Source organism: Odontesthes bonariensis, chromosome 3, assembly GCF_027942865.1.
Source record: "Odontesthes bonariensis isolate fOdoBon6 chromosome 3, fOdoBon6.hap1, whole genome shotgun sequence".
Taxonomy (NCBI): Eukaryota; Metazoa; Chordata; class Actinopteri; order Atheriniformes; family Atherinopsidae; genus Odontesthes; species Odontesthes bonariensis.
The window spans coordinates 41937118-41955748 of NC_134508.1; the positions used below are offsets into that span (position 1 = coordinate 41937118).

Here is an 18631-nt window from a genome sequence, read left to right on the forward strand (position 1 = left end):
ACAAAGCGGCCGCAACACAAATGCAATAGTCACAACACAAATACAAAAGCTGCAACACAACACAAAAGACGCAAAGGAAGTTATGTTATAACAGAAGTGAGCAGCATTTGGGTCCCAGCCGATGGACAGACGAAGTGGAGAAGTGACCGAGAAGTTTGAGAAGTAAGTGAAACACTGATGCAAGATAATGTTCATTAATGTCGTCCATTATCCCTTACATGAATACAACAGAGTGACCAACGTTGCTCATGTAAAGAGAGAACATACAGACATTAATCATTTTGTATTTGTGTTGTGACTTTTGCATTCATGTTGTGGCTTTTGTACTGCATTTACCCTTCTGGGCCACCGTACAAAGCCCTTTGAAAAATCTTGTACCTTAAAGCTTATTTATTCACATTTTTTCTTAAAAGTCAACCCTACAGAAGCATGTCATCAAAGAGACAATCAATTCACTTTGTCAATCTTACCTCTGGAAGGTTGGCACAGTTGGATTTGACTTCGTATTCAATGTAGGCTGCCTCTACTCCTACCTCTCTCCCCATCTGCGTATAGCATAGGTCTCTAGTGGAGTTAATCCTCTGGTCCACATCTTCAAGTTTAAACACACAAAGCGCAGAGTCTTCACTAGGCCTAGTTGAGGAAGCCAAATGTGTGGAGAAGACCCCAAAAAGAATCTCTGAACCTTGACTCTCGACACCATCCTTAGAAAGCCCAAGTTGGACAGCTTGCAGGAGGTTATACATTTTACCTGCCCTGGAATGACAAGTCAAGGGTACTTCCACATAGGAGTAATAGGCCTGGTCGTCCAAACATACACGTGAGATGTAGGTCCGGTATTCCCGCGACTGTGACTTCAGGTCCCGCCTATAGAAGAGGAAGTACACATGGTGACGGTGGACAAATGAGGCTACAAAATGGTGGTCATATTCTGAAAGACGACCAGCAACTGCCAACTTGGCAGTATCCTCATAGGAAAAGATGGGCTCCTGGACAAGGTTTCGTGTGGAAATAGGTGGATGGCTGCTGGTGTAACCCCGGCCCACAAACAACACTGGCTGCCTGTCTGGATGAGAGCGAACCACAAGCCCAATGGTACTGACGTTGGGGTGGTTAGCTGCAACGTATTGAGTATCCACTGGCCTCTCTGTGGAGAAAAGTACTGTATCCACTGCATCCAGACTACGCTTCTGACAAATTCCTTGGTTAACGGTGCCGCAGGTAATAAGTTCCATAGAAAAAGGATCAACAAGCAGAAGCTTGTTGTGGTTGCTGGTTTCCCTTGCCTGAGGGCAGTTGCTCTCCGTTACAGGGGGCAAGCACTCTCTGCTGTCAATAACAGGGCCAGTGTTGTCCTGGAACTTGGGTTGAAGGAACTGATCTAACTGGAACAAATGATCTTGTGCTCCAACATAGACCCAGCCGACACTGGGATCAGGATGCAGGGCAAGATGCTCAAATATTGTGTTGTTCTGTATAAAGGTAGGATAAGGATTAGAGGGGGATGAGTTTGATCCTTGATCAACACTGCTACGTGATGCAATACAGGTCCAATGAGCTGCTAAAAGCAGGACAGACAGCAGTGTTTGGACCATTGTCACTGAAAGATGACACACCATCCCTGGAAGCATGGCAGAAGAGCTGAGGGAAAGAAAACAATTCAAAATTTAAAAGAGGATGTCTGCATTCACACTAAAAGGTTGATCCTCTAAAATACTTGTACAAAGCCTGATGGCTCAGACTGAAGCCAGGCCAAGGGACATCATTCATAAAACATGGCATCATCTAAAAATGGGGCAATATGTGAGGACCTAACCTTTTACCTAGTCAATCGTGTGATTTGTTCCCATTAACATTGCAACCAATTACCCAACACTGGGGTCACTCCCCTACATGCTCTGCTATTTGAGTCAGTAGCCCCTTTCACACTGCCGAGTAACCCGCGTTTAATTCGCGAATTTAACGTGTCCGCTGTTGCGTTCACACTGCCGACACGGGCTGCCGCGTCAACTCGACTCGCCTTTCGACCCGCGTCGGGCCCTAGTCTTTTTGCCGAACCGAGTTTGATGTGAACGCAATCGACGCGGGTCGGACGTGGGCGTGGCGTGACGTGAGGAGTTTAAAAGACAGAATGGACAGCTGATTCAGAACAACAGCGACAGGTGAGGACAAGTTTCACTCTGTTTTAGCCTACATCAAGTTGGAGACATTTTTTAATATGGCCAACTGGGGAGACAAGGAGGTCCGCGAGCTCCTCAGCCTCCGAGCAGAGGACGTTATTTTCCGCCACATTTCGGGGACGGTGAAAGATGGACCTCTGCTGGAAGGGCTGGCGAGAAAGATGGGAGAGCGCGGTTTCCCACGCACCGTAAAGTAACATCTCCATGAACTGCATACACAATTGCATAAACGATATCTCAAGGTGTCCCGCCATGGTTTGTTTGAAAAATTTGATGCAGACAGGTGTATTTAACCCTACCACCGACGCATGGCTTGTGCCTACGTCATTGTACACGCCCAGCATTTTATGTGTTTCGTGTGACGGTCTGCCACTAGGCAACGCCCCCTGAACTCGGCTTCAGGCGACACGGGTCACCCTGACACGCCAAGCGTTCACATTGCTCGACGCGGGTCGAAGGTGCAATTTGGACCCGCTAAGGTAGCGGGTCGCAGTGTGAAAGGGGCTAGTGTTTGATTGGGCAATCACCTCATAATGTGACTTGGCTAAGAGGCATGGTAGAATACATTATAGTCTCCAAACAAAAATTTTTTGTCATTCTATACCTGTATGATTGAGAAGGAGATGGCAGAGACTGACTACACCATTTGTCTAGCAGCCTCACTAACATCAGCTTAGCTTTTCTATATAAAGATTATTTCTGATTTGGCTACTAGTGGTCTGTCATAAACAGGGAGCTGGGCCAGAAGATTAGGCTATCAAGTTACTGGTCCATCTTCATTCCAACCCTCACCTATGGTCAGAAGATCTGGGTAGTGACTGACACAATGAGGCCGGGGATACAAACGGCTGAAACTAGTCTTCAGAGGGTGGCTGGGCTCAGCCTTAGAGATAGGGTGAGCAGCTCGTCCATGTGGAGGGAGCTCGGAGTGGAGATGCTGCTCCTCCACACCAAAAGTAGTAAGCTTAAGTGGTTTGAGCATATGATTAGGATGCCTCAGGGTCGCCTCCCTTTGGAGGTTTTCAGCCACATCCAACTGGAAGGAGGCCCCAGGGCAGACCCAGAACATGCTGGAGGGATTATATATCCCATCTGGTGTAGGAACACCTCGGGATCCCCCAGGAGGAGATAGAGAACGTCGCTGGGAAGACGAATGTCTAGGTTTCCCTCCTGGACCTGTTGCATTCACAACCCAACCTCGGATAAACGGAAAATAATGGATGGATGGATGGACAAATAAGTAAAGGAGTCCAAGTTTAAATTAATTTAGGTCCTCTTGAATAACTACTGGCCATTTCATCTGCTTAGTGTGGAATCTTGGTTTAACAATGTACACACGGGTTAGTCTGAGATGTCCTAAAAGATGGCATTAACTTGTGATTTTGACCCGTACCACATATTGGTATAAATTTGTACATTAGACAGATTAACCATATAATCTGTCTAATTGTTTATGCCAAAGTTTGTTTGTGCCAAATTTAAAAAAATAAAAAAACATGGTTGGATAAATAAACAGGAGTTATCTCTATTTTTTGTGATTATTACCAAACACAGTTTAATGATAACATTCAATAATTTAAGCAGCAACGCAAATGACTCCTTGATTATAATAAACTATCGGGCAAACTGGCTTCTCACCATTTGTTTCCAGTCGGGGTTTAAAGAGGTATGTCACCTCTTGACCTCTCAGCACCTCAGTTTTATAAACGCATCCTCCTGAATAAAACCTGCAGCACAAAACAAAGAGAAGATGAATCAGTGTTACATCGAGTGACTACTTCTTCATCCATGGGGACAAGCATGTAAGCTAGGGACAACATGATGGGACATCATGACATTGTATCCTGTAAACAATCAATCTGGTAAACCTTTTTTTTTCTCTCAAGAAAATGTGAGCAGTGCCCAGGGGTGGACTGGGCCAAAAAAAAAAATTGGCCCTGGCATTTTGGACTAGACTGGCCCACCACATTGCACAACACAAACATTGTCAGTTTTTTTTTTTTTTTGGTGTACTGAATGTGTATACCAACTGTGCAAATTTTGAAAAAATAAATACCTTGAGGCATGGAACGGGTTAATGGAAATTAGTGACAGTGGACACTTAAAATACTTCCAAAACCTTAATTTATTAACACTATTGTGACTTTCTTTCATTGACCTTATCCATCTTAACACATTGAATACCGGCGGTTTTTACAGAATTATGTCGTAGAATCCCAGCGTTCTAAACCATTTTTTTGTACAGTCACAGCATATTATGTGATAGGGCCACTGAAACATGTTATGGCTCGTTTGAAAGCTGAGACTTTAAACTCTTTGTGGGTCAAAGAAAAAACTGCGTGTCTCTAGGTGCCACCATTAGCGAGCTATCCTTAGCTAAACCAAGGCGGGTATCCACCAAAATCAACAACAAACTGAGATATCGGGGCTTTTGTGAAACGTGCGCTCTTTCAGCCTGTCGCACTTTAGATACTTACATATCCGGGTCAGAGGATTTGCGTCGTGTCGCATGTTGCAAAGCTAACCTGTTCATAAGACCGCCTCCTTAGACTTGTCGCGTGTCTTCTTCTCCTTCTTGTTGTTTGTTTATGTTACTTTACCGTCACCCTCTGGAAACCGACACGTGCGATTGGACAAAATGCGGAAATGCACAACAATCAATGCAGGGTTATCAAAATTGTTCTTGAGTTGACTCAAAGCCACTGGCGTAATGATCAAAATGTCCAGATGATGACACCAGTTTTTGACTGCCATCTATGTTAGTTCTGTTCATCACATAATTACAAAAATCACACAGAATGTGCATTAGAATGTATAGATTCAGAATCCGTAAAAAAAACGTAAAAACGTATTTTTACCATGTGGGAGCCAACGCATGGGCAGTAAAAACGTAGTTTTACATGACTTGGGAGTCAGTGTGTTAATAGAAACTGCCACCTGCCTTTTGGCAAAACCTCATTTAGCCTTGGTCTAGCCAAGGCTACTGTACCCACAAACAATGATAGTCTAATGATGACATTTGCATGCTACATTCTGTTATGTTGGTGAATAGTGGTTTTAAGGTTCTCGCATTGAAAAGTGTTCAGTTCAGGGTGGAAGACATAGACGTATTAGCCAAACCTAGGCTTATTTTCCCATGCATTCAGTGTAGGCTAGAAAATTCATCATTAGCCGCTAGTGGTAGCATGAAGTTTATGGGTTAGCAGCACCTGTGTTTACTATACAAACTAACTTGACCATGGAACATTAGCCAACATAATTTTATTGGGGTTATGTTATTTTATCATATTCATTAAGGGGTAGGTTGGTTTATCCTATCATTACATAGTTTGGGGCTCTGAAAACTGTCCAGCTTACCGCAGGTTCTAATACTGTAACAGCTGCATTGACATGTTCACTGCTCGATTCGCCGTCGCCTCCACTACAACCACCACCACCACCACCATATTTGACATCAGTCACCGGAGCAGATGAAGAGCCTGCTGTTGCGAACATGTCAGTGAGTTTGACACATTTCGCAGCGTCCGCTTGAAGTTCGTGTTTCTTTTTGTCGCGCAGTTTCTCTGCGCCTCCCTTGCGTTTCCTATCCATCACTAAGTGAACCCTGCTGCACAAAGTTCCACACGGAGAGTGAAGGTGTTTTTTGTATTTCATGATTGGCCTAGCCCTTTTTTAGACTGTCAGTGATGATAACCAATGGGCTGCAGTTGCCTGTCAGTCCATGCCTGGCAGTGCCCACTCTTGCGGTGCTGAGCATAGCACCCTCAGTGAAAATTAGAGTGTTTGTCTTGGTTTCGTGTTGCCTTGAATGCTAATAGGAGCCTGTGCTGATTATTCTTTATTCGATGCAGAACAGAATGCAGATAAAAACACTTTCCTTCCACATTCAAAAGCCAAATGTCAGAAGGTGTTTTTTACAACTGGGAAAGAAGCTTTAACATCAAAGGAGGCTCATTACCATTGAAATCACTGTCATATCTATGCCAAAGTATGTCCATTTTGGTCTTGAAAAAAAGAAAAAAGGAAAAAAAAAACAGCCAGCAGCACAGGCCAATTCAACCAGGGTCAATTTAAGAGGGACTTTTAGAACCCCAAACTCTCTCCCATCAAACAATCCTCCCACACTGGTAGGACACAGTGGGAAAAAATCTATTGGTTTCAGATAGGAGTGTTGCAATTTCTGCAATTGTTGTAAACAGAGAATCAAAATTGTTAGTCGAAATTATTTGTATTACTTTATTTTATGATCTCAATGGCCTTGATATTAGAGGTCCTGCCCAAACAACATTGCCTTGGAGATAAGTAGCTTGTAAGGAATAAAGATTAATGTTAACCCCAAGAGGTATTGTTTAGTTATGGTGGCTGAATTACACTCAATTCTCCTTTTTCATAAAAAAATTGGTAGATCTTGCACATTATATCAAAGTACTTCATATGTACATCTATTCCTCCTTAGCGCCCATCTTTGCTTGCATACAGATATTTAATCAATGCAGATGGATTTGATTACAATTCAAAATGCATTGCTCAAGGAGCTACAAGTAGGTTGAATGCTGCGTAGCTGAAAGTTTACTTGAGATGATAAGGACCCACAACAAGAGATATCATAACAAAGAGGACGACACACCAAAAAACATTAAAGAAGAAGCACCACTGAAACGCAGGTCCAACAGCTCTACTTGACCATTTTCATTACCATTTATGTGCATCACAAAACATATCTTTGTCCACTTTGACTTCTGTCTTTTGCAAAACTGTGTAAAGCAAAAGGACAAACAGCAGTCTCTAAGACTATTACACATATTTCTGAGACTACCCCCAAGTTGCAGCAAAACATTCTAACATGTAGACATGCATCTGTGAAGCCCAAGTGCTGAGAGATAGCGGGACCGTGTTTTTTGCCTCTCAGCATTCCATCACTAGCACGGAGCGAAGATTATGTCTTACAAGTTGAAGCAGATCTGCTGTAAGCATGTGTATAAGGGAGTTTAATTAAAGATAGAGAACGTCTGAAAAGACACTATTCATCCCACTCAACAGCCCAAACGTCCCCCAGTGTACACACACACACACACACACCTCTTTCCCTGCCACACTAAGAATTACAAAGCTTGATTTGTTGTTGCCAATCTCCTGTATTAGGGTTAGATGGTTGACAAAAAGGATACTGACGATAAAGGATACTGTATCTGTATTCAACAAAATTGCCCATTATGCTAAAAACTTATTGCGCTACACTCGTAAAAAATCTAATTTCAAACTTTTTTTTATTTAAAACATTCAAGTTACAGTTTAATGTCCACATGCAGATTCTTAAACGGTAAAATTTAAATGTAATCTTATATTGGTTTCAGGTGTTGATTGGTGGTATGTAGACAATATTTCAACTGTCACTGAATAACAAATGGGCATTATGCATGTTTAGGCAGATAAACTTATCTTAGTAATGATACGAGCTGGTGGTACAATGGGCTAAATTAAACACGGCTTTCATAAATAAGGGCAATAATTGTTTACCAGAAACAAAATTTAAATAAAGAATTCATAAATACATAAATAAATAAGGAAAAATGGAGACAGGTTATCAGGGATTTGGATCCAATTAGGTATGTAGACTTTTTCAGGTCAACAATTACTAAATGTGTTTATGTCTTTACAGAAACAGATGATCATTCATGCAACAAAGTGGAACTCATTCATAAAAGTCATTTCTATCACACCCTCTTTTAAAAAGTAAAAACCAACACAACTTTTTCAGGAAACTGAAGACTTCATCAGCCTTTTCTAATGCACAACTTAGAAATGTGGATTAAAAGTATTCATCAAAATATGATTACTCATGTGATGTGTGGTTGCAGCAATGATTCATCAGGGTGTCAAGAATAGATATATTCACCAATCATATTGAGAGTTTAGCTGGTAGCTAGTGTTTTCCTCGTCATTAAAATGACAGGAATGATGGTTGTTTTAACAGAACTTTGATGCTACTCCAAGATTACTTATATGATGGAGAGCTTTTAATGTTAATGCAACTAGGTCTTTATGTACCGTATAGCAGATAAATGGAATTGTATTTTTTGTAATGGTACTGTATTTATGTAGTTCTTTTATAGTGTAGTTTACCACTCAACACCCTTTTACACTGCCACATTAACCCATTTACACACACACACACACACACTCATACAGAACTTCTTAGTCTATATAGTGTTACAGGCTACACCAGGCTTTTTCTATATCCCACACATTCAAACATCGAATTGAGGAAATTTGAGGTTCAGTGTTTTGCCCAGGGAAACTTCCAAAACCTGGGATCAAACTACCATCTCTCTGACTGACAAATGTCTGCTTTTCTACTTGGACCAACCAAGGAGTAAAAATTAAGCCAAAGTGTACCTGACTACACCACACAGCATTTCTGAGAGCAACATTCAATTTAGCCAACGTCCACTTCGCTGAGTTCACCCTTTGGTTTTTATTCAGGTCCTTCTCAATTTATCTGACATTGTAGAGGAGACAGGGGGGAAATAACAGCAGGGAGAGGATTAGAGCACGCTGAAAGTAAGAAAGCTGGAAGAGTACAGAATCAGGGCCACACAAAGACTAGATTAAAAACTGAAGAACTGGATAAGAAAGAAAAATGCGTAAACAACACAAGTGCTTGCAAAACTTAGAATGTGACCTATGAAAATAAACCAGACAGAAGGACTGAAGAAGGAGGAAGATAAGACAGCCATTAATTACAGCATCTACCCATAATACCCCCATTCAACACCAACTCATTTGCTGACAAGGGGGAGGAAAGGGGAGGAAAATTACTCTAACCACAAACACAAGCCTATGATAACATTTGGAAAAAAAAAACACAAAAAAGGTCAGACACAAAAAACAGAGAAATAGCTAAACGTGGAGAAGGCTTTCAATGAACACTGGCATGTACAATCAGTCATATCTTTTACAGTAAACAGTTTACAAAGGATACTTTGGTAGCTGGGGCAGTCAATGGTGTTCAGTACACAAACACTGGCAGTTAACACCCTCTTCTTGTGGCTTCTCCACACTACTACAGTTGTGTATTGTACTTCAGTGGTGATATATTAGCTGTGTAAGCAATTAGTACTACATAACATCTCACATAAGGGACAACGGGTTCTCCGAAAAGAGAGAGGATCCGCTTAGAGCATGTCAGTGGCGAAATGCACTTTCAAGGTACACCTTAGGGGTTACATTTAAACTATTGCTTTTTTTGTGCAATTCATTTAAGAATTAATTCAATTCAATTCAATTCAATTCATTTTTATTTATATAGCGCCAAATACAACAAATGTCATCTCAAGGCACTTAGATAGTAAGTCCAATTCAAGCCAATTGGAATTCAATTAATTAATAATAATCATAATTCATAAAATAATCCAATTCGTTCATATAGAGCCAATTCAAAAACAATTTCCTAGCGAAGAAAACCAACAGATTGCACTGAATTACTCTTTATAGAGTAATTTTTTAGACTGCTAAAAAATGACCTATTTTGGCACCTGTCAGTGTGAATACAACAGTGTGAATTGGACTTTTTTTTTTTTTTAAACTCTCTTTTTATTCAGAAAGGCACATCTCCATCACATACATCACAACACATGTACGATAACTCAGTTTGCCAAGGGTTCCGTGATGTAGTCCATACTGCCCTTCTGGATCTTTCTCCCACGGACCCAAACCATTCCAGGTGGAAGTAATAACACAAAAACAACAGAATTGGGGAGCGCTCCCCTACATGCAATCAATATATCGCACACACAAAAAAAAAAAAAAAATATATGCAAAAAAATAGAACAGGGTAGGTTGAAACAAAGCACGAGTACAGTCAGATAAAATCAGATCTGATTGGTTTTACATACTCCGTCCACTTGGTCCAGATCTTATAAAAATTTTCTTTCTCAACTTTGAGGGAAAAAGAAATCTTCTCCATAACTCGTAAACAATTTCAATCCATTCGTCGATGGTGGGAGGTTCCACTTTTAACCATTTCCTAGTGACACATTTCTTACTAGCTGCCAACAACATAGTCAACAATTTTTTGTCTTTTATGTTCCATGTTTCAAACTTTATATTGCCCAAGAACACAGTTTCACATTTTAATGGAATATTCACATTAACGCATTGAGGCCGGGAAAGCGTTGCCGCATTTCTACCTTTAAAGCCGGGAGCGCTGTTGCGTCATTCTACCTTTAAGGCCGGGAAAGCGTACACGTCTTTTTTCATGTATACGGTTGTTTTGCACCAATTATTGACCTCTGCGCCAATTAAATGCATTATAATAGACACGTGAGAGTGTCGTCATGTTCCTCGTGTCATTGTTTTGAAGTTAAGTTACATCGAAAAAAAAAAAAAAAAAGTTAAGTTTCATCGAACAAGCATGGAGGACTTTCAGTCCGCACACCAGGGGTGAAAGTCGATTTACCTGCAGATGCCACACCGTTGCAGGCATTTAATCATATTTTTACTGAGGAGCTTTGGTCGCATCTCGTTTCTGAGACGAATAGATACAGTGACCAGGTACATCAGACTCCAGCTCGAGCAAAGATGGCAAGGTGGTCACACGTAACTGTGCCGGAGATGAAAACGTTTATTGGGATGTGTATGGACTCCTTGTGCTGCCAGTACGAAGAGATTACTGGCGATAAAATAAATAGATAAATAAATCATTTAAATATAAAATTTAATTTTATTTAATTTTATTACTGTTTTCTAATTGAAAATAGTGCTGTTGCTGCACTTTACTTTTTATTTTATTACTGTTTTTTTTTTATTGAAAATAGTGCTGTTCTGCACTTTACTTTTTACATTTTCTATTTTCGTGAAGGTGTATGTAAATAAACTCAATTTCCAAAGAAAGCCACAGGTGTAAGCTCTCAAAAACTTTTTGAATTTTGTTTCTATCTGCTACAGAGGCTGAGAAATCAATCATTTAGTAATTGCTGAATTTCCAGAAAAACTTCAGGTTTTAGGGGGTCTTTCTGAAATCGTCCATAGGTTTTACAGGCATTATTTTCCAGGCGTCTTAGGCCTAAATGGGTTAAGTATATTTTCAATATGTTTGTGGATCTCTGCCCAGTAAGGTTTTATTGTTTGGCAGTCCCAAAAGATATGGAAGTGGTTGGCTCTATTAGACCCACAGTCTCCAACAAGCGTCCCCGCTGCGTCATTGGGACTTTTAATAAAAAAATAAATAAAAAATAGTGAATGGATTGGATTGCCTGATACTAGACTTCATACAAAATAAAAACAAAATTAGATCAACTTATACAAACATTGGTATCATCATGATGACAGACCTATGGTACAGACGTCGCTCAGTATCTAGCTCAAAAGCCTACATTAAAATTCAATAGAATGTCATAATCACGCATTATATTATGCCATGGTTACCAATAAGGCCTGTGTGACGTTAATTTTGTCACCTGCACCAGTCAGTGAGGGTTAATCGGGTCCCTCTGACGCCAATACTATTGCCCCTTTTCCACCGAACATTTTTGTACCAACACAGCTCTACACGGTCCCACTCTACCCTGAAAGGGAGCTTTTCCACCGCGGGTTGAAGGTGGGACCCGTTACAATTTTTAGCCCCGACTAGTACCTGCTTCAGAGGTGGGTCTAGTAGGTACTTGTCGGTGCTAAAACGTCACGTGATCAGTGCTGTCCACTGATTGGTCAGGTGAAATTACGTCATACACGCAACGAAGCTCGGGCGGGGAGCTTTAAATAATCACCCGCCGTATGAAAACACACCTGCGAGAGCAACAGAGAATAAACAGAATTGCGAAGATGGAAGACCAGAGAAGGAAAGCCAACCCATGGACAGTGAGCGAGGTGCAGACCTTTCTGTGTGTGGTGGCCGAGGACCGCATACAGAAGGAACTGGACGGAGCAACACGAAATGAGAAGCCAAGCTGATGGCTAACCATGGCTATCACCGGAATTCTCAGCAGTGCCGAGACAAGCTGAAGAGTGATTACCGGCAGGTAAAGGACCACAGCAGCCGGAGTGGGTCAAACCCAAAGACATGGAAGTGGTTTGACCAAATGGACAGCATTTACGGTCACCGCCCGGCGAACGGCGTGGATTCGGCGACGTCTTTGTTGGAGGCGATGGAAAATGGTAAGTGTTGTTCTTATCCCCTTGGTGCAACGCTTATATCTTAACAAATGCATGTTTTATATCGTAACAAATACATGTTCAGTCTTTAACTTGTGTAAAGCGTTACAGGTGTCTCATGTAAGTTGTTCTGAGTGAGCTAGCAGCGCTGTTTTTGTAGGCTAGCACAGTGTCTCACCTATGCGGTTACGTGTATGCGTTTCGTATGTTCACACTTTTTTTTTTTTTTTTCACTCAAGACTCGGTTTGTTCAACCGAGTGTTCGGTTGCTGAGGTCAGCGAAGATCCTCCAATCCCGCAGGCTTCAGAACCGACATTGGCATCGCAATCTGCAGCTGAGGCAACAGCTGCTATCTGCATTCCACCAACACTGGCGTCGCCGCCTGTATCTGAGACAACTCCTGCTGTTTACTTTTGTACTGTCTTTTTTAATAAAGAGCTTGGTTTAACTAAACAATATGAACTGTCAACTGCATTACACATTACACTCCATCGTTGTGTTAACTTTTGACTAACCGCGGCGTGACACTTTGTAGTCACCTGAAACCGACGTCACGTTAGTGGTGAATGGGCCGACTCCGCCCACTTCCAGGCCACAGTTTGGGTGGAAAAGGAAATGTTACTGGTGCCGTGTCGTGTGGTGTAGTGTTGGGCTATATCAAACCGAGTAGAGTAGGGCTAGCTTGGCGGTGGAAAAGGGGCATTTGTAGCCCAGAAGTTTTTAAGCTGCTGTGTTCACCGACTATGCAGCACTGACTTTTAATATGCCTGAATCAAATTCCAAGACCAGGCAAAGCAGATGGAGCAAAAGTTGAACAAGATAATCTGCATTTTCTGCACCTCAGCAATGCTCCACTGAGAGCAGGACTGTAGGCTGATTAAATGCAACGCTAACATAAATTCTAGCATGAATAGAATAATGGTGTGTCCTCATCATTCACGCTTGCCCAACAGGCATCTATGACTTTGACTTTATTAAGATGTGCCCACAATTTAATTATCATTCCGGCACGTAATACTGAGCTATGGGCTTGACTTAATAATGTAATATGCATGCACAATTCCAGATTAACAAGTTTTAGGCCATACAGTGAATTATTTCTGAAAACATCTGTGTTCCAACGTTTTTTATATTTGAAAGCTTTAGGTTAAGAAATTAACTCTGGTTCTCTGAAACATGAGTGAGGTATCTCACTATGGGACACACCCCTATGTGCTGTCCCCAGAAGCTCCTTTACACTATGGCAGTCAGAAGTGACGTCTGCTCCACAGAGGAGGGACTTCCTCCTACTATAAGAGCCTGACGTGACCTTCTCTCTTCAGTCTTAGGCAAGCACACAGGCAAGGAGGGTGGTCTGGTAAAATACCTCACTCATGTTTCAGAGGAGTTCATTTCTTGACCTAAAGTTCTCTGTCAACACTCATTTCGGCATCTCACTATGGGATGTAGAAACTGCCGTAATGCCAGACATGCTCACCTCAAAGATCGTACTAACCACCATTAGTACACAGACAGTCATGGAGCCTGTGCTTAATACTGTGTGTGACAGAGGCTTCCCCTTATGTGGTGTGGACCATAAGATAAACAGCTGTTCAGATTTCCTAAACCCAGCTGTTCTATCAACATAAATACGTACCGCCTGCACTGGACTTAGACAGTGCATCAAGGACTGTTGGTAAATCCCACGGGGCAGTCAAGCTCTTCGTCACCACGCCCGCTTTCGCACACCAGTGCTCAAATGGAGGCCATTTCCCGTCACACGCACAGTTCATAGAGAGGGCTCTGGCGCTTTGAATGGTGTCAATAACATTCTGCGGAAGATCAGTACTAGCCTTATTCAACCTCTCACGTGCCAGAACCATAGAGCCATGCGCTCTGGGTGAGGGTGAAAGATCTCCCCCGCATGCTTGTGACAAGAGATCCCTGCCCAGGGGCAGACGCCAAGGTTGGCTGTACAGTAGCTGAAAAATCTCTGCTAGCCAGTGTTTTCCTGGCCAGCGGAGAGCGATCAGAATTAGAGTGTGGCGGGCGTCCCACACCCTGGCAAGGGTTGTCATGATCAGCTCTAATGGGGGAAAAGCGTACAAGAGAAACCAGAGCCACTTGAGCACCAAGGCGTACAACCCCAGGTTGGTCAGGGAGTAAAACAGGATTTTGGGATTGATGTTTGGGGATGCGGTAGGCTGGTCGAGCCACAGCTTGTGCAAACGTCTGCCGGGGTGCAGTAGGGGGAGGAGGTGGCATCTTCCTGGGTAGTGTAATGGTAAATTCAGTGTCTGCAAACCATTTGTCTCTTAATTACCACCCAGACAATAATTGTTTTAGACTATTTATCTTTTAATGATCAACGAGACCAAATCCCACATCCTTCTCCAAAGTGTGAGACTTACCCCCGGGGGGTGTGGCAAGGCGACGGTTGAAGAATACGCACCTGAAAGAACAAAGCCCCTTCCTCCTGTATAAATGGTTTTGATTTCCTTTGTCCTGGGTCTTTTTTCACCATAAACGCTGAATGGTGTTGACTGACCCTTTTGCAGAAGAAAATAAACACGTGGCCGGCCGGCAGAAAAATAGAAAGGTCTCTTTTTCATTTCTCATCAGATGTAATAGGAAGGTAAGCAAACCTTAATAGGAAGTTCAGAGAAAACCCCCACCACAGTAGGACCAGTTGAAGTGCTTCTCCATCCCTCTTCTTCTCCTTGCAGCGCTTCTGCATCATGGCCACGGTTGAGCCGAATAAGCCTTTCGGTTCCACGGGCACGTCGAGGAGTTGAGTCTTCTCTCTCTGAGACAGGTCCGTCACCACGCACAGCTCGTCCCACAGATCTGAAGTCGGTGTGGTCGTCATCTCCTCCTGTAATTCTGCCTGATAGGCCAGGAGCAGTGAGGAAGCATTTAAAGCTCTCACCGATATGGCCATCGCTCTCACCTCTTTTCAGTCAAGGATGATTGAAAACAGTCTACTTTGGATGGAAATGCTGAAGTCATGGTGGACTTCTGTGTAGGGTAGAGGTGAGAAGCCAGGAGAGATTCAACAGGGGACAGGTGTGCAAAACCTCGTCCTTCCATGTCGACCCAGTTCACCCTCCTTGGACGGGGTTCTTGGCGGTGAGCGGGTTGGACCAGGACCGGGTCGCTTCCTCTTGGCACTCAGGGAAGGCCGGGGGCAGCTGCCTGGTAGAAGATTTTGCTTTGGGGATCCTCTTCCCTTCATAGCGAGACATGGTGGTATCCCGGGGGACCTCAGGCCACTCAATGCCCAGCTTTGCAGCTGCTCTTCTACAGACGTTGTGCAGGTCCATCAATGCTGGCGGGTTTGGTGAGTCACTGTTAACCACTGGTTTTACAGCCGGTGAGAGAACGAAGGGTTTTACCCTGCTATTCTTCCGACCCGAGACTGATGGACTCCCCCTCTGAATCAGACTGGACACCCATGATGCCACAATGCTCAAAAAGCCTGGGCCCAGGCTCGTCAGGGTCAGTCAACGGGGTGACAGCATCGAGCTGATCACCCTAGCTGGTTCCCGTCGGGATGGTGTCTTCCATGGTACTCTCCATTAACTCCTGCGGCGGAGGAATGGCAACCCCCATCACAGGGTCTGCGGCAGACAGGCTAGCTTGGCGCGCTACCCTACGTTTGTGGGTTTTCAGGGAGATACATGCACAGTGCTCAGAACGAACTGGAGATGCTAGCGCATCCAAGGCGTGTTGCATGCTCCAGTCACGAAGCACAAGCAGCGTGGGTATCTGCTCCAGCAATTTTGTTGCCGCAGGTGCACGGTTTAGCTGGTGGCTTATCCATTTCCATGTAGAGGGACGGCACAAGCTTCGTGTTTTTCTTGGCTCAAGTGAAAAGTGAAGCAGCTAACATGGTGGCTAGCTATGGCAGCTGGTGTTTGGAAACAGCCCAGCCACCAAGACTCAGGATGGCTGTGCAGTCACAGGTAGCATTCGGCGACCGAGTGGTTAGCTTGCTCTATGAACAGATTTGCTAGCCCATTAGCCGTACCTGCCGTCTGAGAGGTTGTTTCTGGGAGCGAGGAAGAGGTGTTAAGGCTCTAGCATGGTTGCCGCGTCTGCTTGCGCGAGCGGTGTTGATGACGTCACGATTTCATGCCCGCAATGTATAGTGGCGCAAATCGATGCGCCAGTCGTTGCAATTTTCTCCGTCACAGAGGTGGCGCTACTATGTTAAGGTTACCCCTACTCTACAACCACGAAAGTTGAGAAGAAAACAATGAAGAGCAGGAACACTGTCATCAATGATGCTGCTGCAGTATTCGGATAATTTTTTAATTCAGTTAAAAGAGGTGAAGGTCTGAAGCCCCCGGCATCACCACTTGGAGTCTCTGCCCTCTTCTTTGCCTTCACATATCTGTCCCGTAGCTTCTTCCACACATTCTTACAGAACTCTCCCTCTTTCCCCAAAGTTCTGCCAATCTCTGTCCACCAGTTTTGGGAGTTTACGTGCTCCCTGTGCTGTTTCACTGCAGTTTCGTACAGCTGCCTGTACAAACGCACCTCCTCACTGAGCCTGGTCTCAAATTGGTCCATCCGGTTCGTTGTTCTCGGCGCAGCCAAGTTACAAAAATCGACTGGTGCACGACAATGCGCTGCGCCGTCTTTTCAAGGGAAGCGTCAGGCCTGAAACGTCATTTTGACGTCACGGTCCGCCACCGCCATGATAGACGCGTCAACTGTAACTCCAGCTTTAGACTGAATAGAAAAGGTCACCTCAGGCTCTTATAGTAGGAGGAAGTCCCTCCTCTGTGGAGCAGACGTCACTTACGGGATTAAGTTCCTCAGTGACATGACATTGATCTGTTCTGGACATGCTTCATTGGTCAGGGAGAGCCACTTGTCGATGGAAGATCCCATGATTGTTAAATGTTATGGCAGAACCTGAGCCTGGATACAAGACAGATCAGATATTTGGGTCAAATGGTTCACTGCTATATTTGAGAAGAAGCTGTGGCTTTGACATTAGAGGACATGCTTTTTCTCTCTCCTCAGCATGATTCAACATTATTCTGTGTAAAGATGGCTGTTCATTGTCAAAGATTCAGTTTTTTTTTTTTTTACATTTTGGAAATAACAAACACTACTGTCTTAAAGTTAGAAAATCCTTTTCCCAAAATGAAGCCAAAGATGTGAATGTAAGATGAACTCATGATGATGCAAAAACAATCTGAATGACAGTTAAATTACTGACTTCTGTTGCATCAGCAGAACAAAGGAGATGAGGAGAAAATCAAAAAGATAACTCAAGAATGCTTCAGTAGTCCTTGGAATCATGCCAACATACTAAAGGGGCATAGCATGGGGTTGAATTACATGCAAAGGAGTATAAAAGAGAGCAAGTAATGAGACACTTAGTCTATTATAAACAGCCACGATTCCCAGACTGCAAACTACAAAAGTCTACTGTGTTTATCGAGATCATAACTTATATGAAGTTATGACCGGTGACTCACATAATTGGCAGTGATGCAAGGATCTAACATTTGAATGCACTCATGTAGAGAAGGTAAAATGCTTTAGTATAAATTATATCTCATGACTTGTACACATAAATTTCATCTTAAAAACATGGTGGTAAAAACATTTTGGTGGTAACTTAATCATCCATCTATTTTCTGTACCCGCTTAATCCGACTCAAGGTCGTAGGGGGAAGGAGCCTATCCAAGCTGTCATTGGGCAAGAGGCTGGGTACACCTCTGGACAGGCCGCCAGTCCATCACAGGGCGGTGTCTTAATCAACACAACACAAAAGCCTGGAAACAACTTAAGAGTTTCGAAGAAGATGAGGCATTACTTGCTAAAGAGAAGAATAGGTACCTCTCATAGCCGACTGATGTGGGCTTTTAAAGGGCAAAAATAAAAACGTTGTGAACATGGAGACCAACTGCCAATATTCATGGCAGATATAATAATGTTTTCTGCTGATAATAAAATACAGTCATTTAATATCATTTCAATAAAATATTCATTATTATTACAGCAATATCATGTCTACATTGTCACAGTTTCCTTAAAAAGAAATATTTCCTTAAGATAAATAATACTAATAGAATAGTCTAACAGAAATCAAGAAAAAACAGGCTCATCATAAGCCACATTCGGACAGAACAGTTCTAAGAACGCCGTTCTAAGAACGGTCCTCCTCGAATTTCGTTCTGATAACTGTCCTTCCCCAGTTAAAATGTTTCAGTTTGCATCCGCACATGAGTCGGGACCAGGTCGGGACTGATGCGGCGCAACCGTCTGCGACAGTGACGTGTTACTTTAGCGCCACAT

The 18631-nt window shown here is 43.1% G+C and overlaps 1 protein-coding gene across 1 annotated transcript in view; it reads right to left on the minus strand.

Moving 5' to 3' along the window:
* plxnb1b (plexin b1b) overlaps window positions 1-18631 on the minus strand; it is a 151483-nt gene that overhangs the window by 86080 nt on the left and 46772 nt on the right. The window contains exons 2-3 of the mRNA XM_075461853.1: window positions 3819-3907; window positions 471-1641 (exon numbers count right to left, since the gene is read on the minus strand). Of these exons, the coding sequence (XP_075317968.1) occupies window positions 471-1631 (1161 nt within the window). The 5' untranslated portion in view covers window positions 1632-1641; window positions 3819-3907. The remainder of the gene's footprint in view (window positions 1-470; window positions 1642-3818; window positions 3908-18631) is intronic.